This window comes from Entelurus aequoreus, linkage group LG03, assembly GCF_033978785.1.
Source record: "Entelurus aequoreus isolate RoL-2023_Sb linkage group LG03, RoL_Eaeq_v1.1, whole genome shotgun sequence".
Taxonomy (NCBI): Eukaryota; Metazoa; Chordata; class Actinopteri; order Syngnathiformes; family Syngnathidae; genus Entelurus; species Entelurus aequoreus.
This window is the reverse complement of record NC_084733.1, coordinates 15486469-15496522: the sequence shown is the minus strand read 5'-3', so window position 1 is coordinate 15496522 and position 10054 is coordinate 15486469. Positions and strand designations below refer to the sequence as shown.

At 39.2% G+C, this 10054-nt stretch overlaps 1 protein-coding gene across 2 annotated transcripts in view; it reads right to left on the bottom strand.

Annotated features, from left to right (window-relative positions):
- Positions 1–215: 215 nt before the first annotated feature.
- keap1a (kelch-like ECH-associated protein 1a) overlaps positions 216–10054 on the bottom strand; it is a 71049-nt gene continuing 61210 nt past the window's right edge. For both annotated transcript variants that reach the window (XM_062041344.1, XM_062041345.1), the window contains exons 8-12: positions 9461–9590; positions 9187–9383; positions 8918–9123; positions 8668–8844; positions 216–1069 (exon numbers count right to left, since the gene is read on the bottom strand). In XM_062041344.1, the coding sequence (XP_061897328.1) occupies positions 894–1069; positions 8668–8844; positions 8918–9123; positions 9187–9383; positions 9461–9590 (886 nt within the window). In that variant the 3' untranslated portion in view covers positions 216–893. The remainder of the gene's footprint in view (positions 1070–8667; positions 8845–8917; positions 9124–9186; positions 9384–9460; positions 9591–10054) is intronic.

Sequence of the window (10054 nt, the reverse complement as noted above, 5' to 3'; positions counted from 1 at the left end):
GAATTAAAATTTTCCTGAGGGATCTCTTCTGAAGGAATCAATAAAGTACTATCTATCTATCTACATATATTTATAATGAAATTATATCAGGTCAAGAATCAAACATGTATTTTGAAAATGTAAAACAAATATAAATCTGTCTTAATCATTTCCAGCCGGAACGCATGCATTCATCAACAAATAATCAAATGAACTCAGAAGTTTGACCAGGGAATTCATATTTTAATGATTGTCAACTTTATATGCACCACCCAATGGACATATTTAGAACGTCCGATTTTAAAAAGTTTTTATAAAATTGTCCAATACAATCAGGGATATAATTTTATTGTATAACTTTTACAAATATATATAATAGTTATTTAAAAAAATAAAGATGTGTAAAATAAGGGTTATAATTCTATTTCATCACTATTAAAACATGTAATATTTTATGTATATATATAAATATATATATACAGTATATGTTGTAATTGTTTTGTAAATCCATGCATGCATGCATACATACATCCATACATATATATAATATTTTTTAACAATTCATTTTGGCAAGAATAAATTCAGGGCATAAGTTAAACTATTTCATTATATTTATTTTCAAAAGCTTTATATGAATTACAGTGAAGTAATTATGAACTACATTGGCATTAGCAAAGTGCTCATCTAGATGTTTGTGGGGAAGGGGTTATAAGAGGTAGAAATGCAACAGTTTTTCAAAAGGAATTAAATATTGTAGATTGTTGGTAATTGTTGCACGTTGGTTGGTTTCCAACATTGAGTAGATGTCCTTAATGTCCTTTTTCCATGCAAAAGTCCACCTGCAATCTTCCACATTTCACACATAACACTGTTGCATCCACTTACAAACCAGCGCCTCCTTCAGGAGCGTCCCTTCATCCCTGCTCGACTTCTCCTTCTTGCTCGGGAAGGCTGCCCGGACACGGCTCCATGGTGACGGCCACGCCCATGCCGCTGCGCCCCGTCGACATTTCGGTGACGTGCGTCCATTCGTTCCTTTCGGGGCAGTAACGCTCCACGCTGGACAGGAAGTCGTGCTGGTTGAAGCCTCCTGGGGGGAGGATTGTTGTTGTTGTTATTCAGAAAACGCAGGAGCAAACTTGAAATCTACCACCACACGGTATCTATATGGATGTTCCATATAGGAGTGGATTAAAAGGCACTTAAGAGTTGCTCTAACCTGGTGGGCAAGTTGGTGAAATACACGTTCACCATTCTCCAAAACAAACGATTTGATGTAAAATAAGGAAAATAGTCCATTCCAGGGTCAAACTGTGATCACCACAGTGCCTTATTTATCTGTTTTAGGTGACATTTTGACATTCTAAACTGCCATACCAGTGTAAAAAGAAGTTAACAACTGTTACTTTCAAAATAAAATAAAAATAGGGATGGGCTTTATGGCCTATCACCTATATCCCGACATATAAAAGCATCGTCCTCTTGCGATAACAATATCACTATGTAATATTTGGCATATAAATAATACTGGAACCATTTCAAAACAAGTTAAAACAGCTCTTAATATAACTCCTGACATATGCCACTGCTTGACGTTCACTCAGAAAATGCCAGTGTGTTCAACAATGCCACCAATATTCCCATAAACAAGGTGAAATTATGAATTTTTTTTTGGTTTTGGAGCGCACTAACATGTGTGTACATTGACGCTCACTTGCTGTAATGTTGTGTTTGGATTAAAAGATTGTTGAGGAATGACACCCTTATACATATATATACATACTAGGGCTGGGAATCTTTGGGTGTCCCACGATTCGATTCAAAATCGATTCTAGGGGTCACGATTCGATTCAAAATCGATTTTTTTTCAATTCAAAACGATTCTCGATTCAAAAACGTTTTTTTTTTGTGTGAAAACAATACACAACAATACCATAATAATGCAATACAATTTAATTTTGGAGTTCTGAACTTGTAATTTCTTGCAGTGTTTATTAAGTGGTAATATGTCACATTTGTCCCAATTAACTTTATACCCTGATAAACAGTCATATTCAGTGATGACATTATTGATATAAAGAAGACAGAAGTTAACATGTGACAGGTAAAAAAATTATGTCGTCACAATACATCGATAGCTTATTATACTGAGAGCCAATATTTATACCATGAATATTATTTTCACTTCTTATTTTTGCAGCTAAGGGTTCAATAACCAAATTAAATAATAATCCAGATGCAGGACATCCCTGTTTTATTCCTCTTTTTAACAAAAAAGGTTCTGAAATAGGATTATTGGTTTTGACTGATGCCATGGGCCTTGTATAAAGCATCTTAATCCATTGTATAAAATTATCTCCAAATCCAAATTTACGTAATGTGCAAAACATAAATGACCAGTTTATGCGGTCGAATGCCTTCTCCGCATCAACAGTACATACTGCTGTGGGATAAGGGAGACTTCTAGCATAGTAAATAACATTAAACAATTTCCTTGTATTGTCTGAAGATTGTCGACCTTCCATGAAGCCAGTTTGGTCAGTATGAATTAATTTTCCTATTACATTTGATAATCGTGTGGGTGAGATTTTTGCCAAGATTCAAAAGGATTCTCTATTCATTCAATACATAGATTTCAGCAGGATCTACCCCAGTCTGCTGACATGCAAGCAGAGTAGTAGATTTTTGTAAAAAGCTTTTACAATTGTAAAGGACAATGTTTTATCAACTGTTTGCAATGATGTACATTTGTTTTAACTATTAAATGAACCAAAAATATGATTTATTTTATCTTTGTGAAAATATTGGACACAGTGTGTTGTCAAGCTTATGAGATGCGATGCAAGTGTAAGCCACTGTGACACTATTGTTCTTTTTTATTTTAATGTCTAATGATAATGTCAATGAGGGATTGCATTGTTATGGTATTGCTGTGTATTGTTTTGTTGGATTGATTAATAAAAAATAAAAAAATTAATTTAAAAAAAAAAATCGATTTTTTAAAAATGAGAATCGATTCTGAATCGCACGTCAGAATCGCGATTCGAATTCGAATCGATTTTTCCCCCACCCCTAATACATACATATAAAGTACATCCATATATAGATATAAATATATACATATACATACATACACACACATATATATATATACCTATACAGTATATACATATGTACATACATACACACATACACCCACACACACATATACATACACACAAACAATATACATATACACACACACACACACACACACACACACACACACACACACACACACACACACACACACACACACACACACACACACACACACACACACACACACACACACACACACACACTGAACCTTTCCAAAAAATATAATGGAAAAGTGTATTTATTTCCATAATTCTATTCAAAACGTTAAACTAGATTATAGATTCAGGGCCCACAACTTAAACGATTTCAGTTATTTTGTGTTTTTTTTTTTTTTTTTTTTACATAATTTGAGCCTGCAGCTCATAAAACCCACAAAAAAAAGGATTAAAAAAAATGTGAAAACTGTGAAGAAATCACCATTTATATCTTAGTTTTTGCAGAAAAAAAAGACATTATTCATGAATCTTCTCTATTTGAAGCCCACGGTCAGCTCTTCTGCTGCCCCTAACCAAAACTGTAGTGTCGGGAGCGGAACTCTTCTAGTTTACGTCCTCCCTCGGAAACAGGAAGGGTATACATTGAATTTCACAGAATAACAACTTCTAGATGTATGGTTAAATTCTAGTTATATCCAAATGAGAGGCATGATTTATAGTCTAGAATAACTTTGACGAGCCGAGACACGATGATGCGGGAGCAGCAGGACATCGCGGCCAGTTGACTGTAAAGAGGCAGAGGACTACTTAGCTGTGTGTTATCATTCCACCGCTAAGAAAATAGTCCATCTGAGTTCGGGCTCATAACAATATTGCTAATATTTGGTTAATATTCAGGTCACGATATGTGTACAGAGTATTGTTGGGCGGGTTTTGGATGGTTATTTAGAGGTGTGGAGGGGGGGCGTGGCCTGCAGGCCTGCCACGGAACAGGGTGTTGCCAGGACCGGCCTCGAAGACAGCGACAGGTGCGTAGATGGCCCAGGTGGGCCTTGTTATCTAATCACCTGTCGCCTTTATTAGCAGCAGCCGTGATAAGACGAGTAGTTGGAGTTGGAGGTGCTGCTGAGCGGACGCAGGAGAGAAAGACAGTTTGCTGGAAAGCAAAAGACTTTGCACTATTCTATGAAAATAAAACAGTGTTATACCCGGAATTCCTGGCTCTCCTGGCAGTGTGTGGTGGTCTGAAGAACCCACTAGAGGGCAACCTCTACAAGAGGGTTCAGTTGGCGGAATAGAGAGCCCCCTTTGACTATATTGTTAGTGGACTTTTTATGTATTTATTTATTCACGACTTAGAATGCATACAATAAAAAGAAAGACCCATGTGTTAATAATGTCTTATATCAGGACTGTGAATGATAGACAGCACGTGTCTCTCTAATTTTTGGGTATTTCCAGTATGACTGATCTGACACTTTGGTCAGAGTGCAGAAGTGTTACTCCAGGGATGTCAAAATATGGAAATTACCGAATCCGTTCAGAGCGGAACATTCAAACTGGCTGACTGAATTTGTGGCATTTTGTGGTGTTTAGACGTTATTTTCACATACTTTGCGGATTGTAAATACAACTGGCTATGGTTTAATGCAGTGGTTCTCAAATGGGGGTACGCGTACCCCTGGGGGTACTTGAAGGTATACCAAGGAGTACGTGAGATTTTTTTTTAAATATTCTAAAAATAGCAACAATTCAAAAATCCTTTATAAATATATTTATTGAATAATACTTCAACAAAATATGAATGTAAGTTCATAAACTGAACATCAAATCAAGTAGGCTATTCCATTCATTACCATAAACCCAGAGTTTCCCCCATGGCCCATGCCATAACGGTTTGACCCTACCTGGCGGTGCCACACGCCACCAACTGTCAATCAACTATCGATGTAGAAAACAATGGAGGCTTGGTTAAAGCGTAGCAGTAATGCAGCTGAAAACAAGGAGGAACCTGTGCCAAAGAAGGCCAAACCTGAGCCGGCAAAATTCAGACAGTATTCCGAAGAATATGTGTTAATGGGATTTACGGCTTCGAGTTGTAACCCCCCCAAGGCATAGAATAGACTTAATGAATTCAGGTCATCTCAAGACACGATGTGGAAAGCCTCCACAGCATCAGCCAAAGCCCTGGACAACGTTCCCTCTAAGGTGCGCGCCTGCGCAATTGCGCACCGCTCACGCGTCCTCTGCGCACAGCAAATTAATGCCGCGCAGGAAATCAAAAATCCCATCTGAACTTTAAACAAAATAAACACATTACTATTTATTCTGTATGATTTTGCAATGCAACTCTGTGAGTGACAGGTGACAACAAGAGTGGCCCCAATGAATAAAACAATCTTTGTCAACACAGTTCAATTATCGTCTGTCGAGACACTTTACGGACAGGAATTCCATCAATCACTTTATTGAGCAAAACTGTTTGTAACCACACCAAAAACATGAGTAAAAAAACTTGTATCTATAAAAACTGGTAATTTTCTGCCATACAAACCAGGCTTAAACCAACGTTGTCATCCGTCATACAGAAGCCGCTCGCTCGCTCACCTGCACCAACACACGCACTCATGGCACTTAGCCAGTGATGCCTTTATGGCCACACAAAAAGTCGGACAACCCCAACGCCACACATTGTGTAAATGCCAGGTTGTAACACTCTGACTCCTCAATCAGATGTGTGCTTATTTTACTGCCATTTATTAAGAATGTTAATCTAAGGATATTATTCATGAAATATTGTCACTAGATTCCATAAATGCTAATATCGGTAGGTTGGAGTTCAAATCCCAGCTGAGTCATACCAAAGACTATAAAAATGGGACCCATAACCTCCCTGCTTGGCACTCAGCAACAAAGGGCTGGAGTTGGGGGTTAAATCACCAAAATGATTCCCGGGCGCGGCGCCGCTGCTGCCCACTGCTCCCCAAGGGGATGGGACAAATGCAGAGGACAAATTTCACCACATCTAGTGTGTGTGTGACAATCATTGGTACTTTAATCTTTAATCTTAAAAAGATGTATTTTACAGACAGAAAGTAACAGGAACTAAATGTAATCTCTCTAGCATTACTTTTAAAGGCAGGACCCGCAGCCAGACATACAATACTAGCACATAGGTCATGAAAAACATGTTTTTTTTAATTGTCATTGTAAGAGGGCAAAATCACTAATATCAGAAAATTATTTGAATAAAACATTTCAATTGTTATGATGTCAGGTTTGGGACAGGTGTGACGCTGGTGTAGCCACAGTGTGCACGTCTGATGTTGCTCACATGTGCTCCACTGAATGCTCAGGGAGTTTGTGCGTTTGCACACACACATGAACAATTAGAGGGAACATTGGCCCTGGAGTCTTCTTACGGGGTGTCTTTGCTTGTTGCTAAAGCCAAAAAAGCCGTTCACTATCGCTGAAGAGCTGATAATTCCAGCCGCTGCAGTGCTGACCGAGACAATACTGGATAAAAACGCAGCCGATAAAATAAAGAATGTGCCTTTATCAAATGACTCTGTTTGCCGGAGAGTATATAAAATGGGAAAAGACATTGTTGAGCAAGTTGTTGGAAAACTTAGCGACTCATTTTCCCTCCAGCTGGATGAATCCACAGATATTAGTGGAAATGCACAACTTGTAGGTTTTGTCAGATACATCGATACTGACGATATTTATGAGCACATACTTTTTTGTAAAACATTAGAGGGGAGAACAACAGGAGAGGACATTTTTGACAATCCCCAAAGAGGGAACTTTCAGTTGATGATTACTTCTGTGTAGAAATCTTTATTTATAATTGAATCACTTGTTTATTTTTCAACAAGTTTTTAGTTATTTTTATATATATATTTTCCAAATAGTTCAAGAAAGACCACTACAAATGAGCAATATTTTGCACTGTTATACAATTTAATAAATCAGAAACTGATGACATAGTGCTGTATTTTACTTCTTTATCTCTTTTTTTCAACCAAAAATGCTTTGCTCTGATTAGGGGGTACTTGAATTAAAAAAATGTTCACAGGGGGTACATCACTGAAAAAAGGTTGAGAACCACTGGTTTAATGGATACAATGAAATACAATTAACCATATAGAGTCAACTTGCTTTTCTACTCCACTGGTACTTCAAAGTGTGCAGTTTTTTTTGTTTATTTTTTAACTAAAATAGGGACTTTTGTCGAGGCTAGAATACATTTTTCATGTTTACATTGATTCTTATGGGAAATTCCGTTTCTCTATACAAACCTTTTGGCTGGCGAACCATGCTGAAGAACTAATTAAGTTTGTAAATCGAGGTTATACTGTAATGAATATTGTTTATAACATGCGATCCTAAAAAAAACCACTTTCATACAGCACTTGTATCGCATTTGTGCTGCGTGCATTAGCCTATTCACACAGGATATCACCACAAAAATAGCCCCCAAAAATAGCAAAACACAGCTACCCCTTTAACATCTGAAGGCCTAAGCTGTTTGTTTACATGCTTTTTTTAAATTTCTCTTTGCTATTTGGGCTTATTGGACCCTAATTAGAATAAAAACTAAAAATTAGGTATGTCCGATAATGGCTTTTTGCCGATATCCGATATTGTCCAACTCTTAATTACCGATACCGATATCAACCGATACCGATACATACAGTCGTGGAATTAACACATTATTATGCCTAATTTGGACAACCAGGTATGGTGAAGATAAGGTCCTTTATAAAAAATAATAATAAAATAAGATAAATAAATGAAAAACATTTTCTTGAATAAAAAAGAAAGTAAAACAATATAAAAACAGTTACATAGAAACTAGTAATTAATGAAAATGAGTAAAATGAACTGTTAAAGGTTAGTACTATTAGTGGACCAGCAGCACACACAATCATGTGTGCTTACGGACTGTATCCCTTGCAGACTGTATTGATATATATTGATATATAATGTAGGAACCAGAATATTAATAACAGAAAGAAACAACCCTTTTGTGTAAAAGGGGTGTGAATGAGTATAAATGGGGGAGGGAGGTTTTTTAGGTTGGTGCCCTAATTGTAAGTGTATCTTGTGTTTTTAATGTTGATTTAATAAAAAATTTTAAAAAACACAAAAATAAACCGATACCGATAATAAAAAAAATGATACCGATAATTTCCAATATTACATTTTAAAGCATTTATCGGCCGATAATATCGGCAGGCAGATATTACCGGACATCTCTACTAAAAATCATCTTTTGATATGATGTACTTAGTCCATAAGTACACAAACGTGTACTTCATGTGTAGTGACATGCTAATTTTTATTTTTACACTTTTTTTCCAAATTCCATTGTATGTTATACTCTTCTGACACCACCAGATGGCAGTATAAGTGTCCATATGTCGGCATAAGACCCCAATTCAGTAGTGTACACAATATTGGAAATAAGAGCTAAAAGGTGCTGTCCACGCATGTGGCCACTAAAGCCTTTAGAGGTTAATGCTCTACTGTACCTGATCTTGAACTTATTTAAAATAATAACCGGTTGAGTGCATGACTTTGTGTTGTTGTGAGCGAGGGGACTGACCGAGCACAAAGATGCGGCCCTGGTGCACAGCCACGCCGTGCGCGCTCCTGCCGCTCTGCATGGATGCCCTGGACTCCCACGTGTTCCTGGCTATGTTGTAGCGCTCCACGGTGGCCAGCGGGTGGCGTCCGTCGAAGCCTCCTATGGCGTACAGGTAAGAGTTGACACACACCAACCCTGCACAAGACAAAGAAAAGTAACTATGAACCAGAACTTTAGCATTCATTTGTTGCTGTCGTCGGAGGATTACCCAGTCCGCTGCGTACGGTGCTCATGGGTGTCAGCTGGTGCCAGGTGTTCGTGTCCGGTTGGTATTTCTCTGCCATATTGGAGCGGTTCGGTCCATCAAGGCCACCCACCACGTAGAGGGCCCCACCGCATGCCGCCACTCCTACCCCCATGCGGGCCACCGACATGGGGCACACGAAGGACCAGCGATTGGACTCTGGATCCCACCTGCAAAGCAAAAGTGTGTCAACCTGAACTTGGTTTGGACAAAGCAGAACCCCCGTCACAGACCTCTCCACAGTGTTGTGCAGCGTGGAGCCCTGGGAGCCGCCCACTGCGTAGATGCAGCCGTCCACCACGGCCACCCCGACCCGGTTTCGGGGGATGTTGAGGGGCGCGCGCTGGCTCCACTGGTTGGTCATAGGGTTGTAGCAGCACAGCATGTTGGACTCGGTGGTGTTCTCCAGCGACAGGTTTCTGCCGCCGACCTGAAAGACCGGGGAGACGGCGTTGTTGGCCACGTTGAAAAGAAAGACAACGAGGGACGGTTTTGATGACAACCCACGGTGTAGAGGAGCCCGAAAAGGGTGCACGCTGCCAGGCCACTGCTGGGAGCGGCCATGTCGGCCAGGTTTATCCACACTCTCCTGCGCGGGTCGTAAGCCTCCATGGTGGCCAGGGAATGCTGCCGGTATCTGGAGAGGAACGAGTACAAGTCAGTTTGGCACATGTCAGAGCAAGAATAGTGTTTGACACAAATTGTACGGCACACCGGTACTAATAAAGCACCGCGATACTAAATGTTAGAATAATTATGTATATATTATCATCAACTCTTATACTTAAGGGCCGTTGCTATAGTTATTATCAATTGTGCTAAAATTGTATTTTTCTTTGTTTGTGCAAAGCTGGCAATCCAAAAGATCTCGTATCGGTGTTTGTTTCCAGAATCGGCCTGCTGACTGCCAAGGCCGAACATCGAGTACCGTGACGCAGACAGAGCAGAGACAAGGCGATATCACGACTCTCAGCACATTTGCATTTTGTACAATCATATATTGTGTCTAACTGGAGCTGTCGAGATTACCCCCTTCCCTCAGCGACAGCTTCAGTGATGTAACCAGGGACCTCCCAAATAAATAGAGGAAGCACGTGGGCT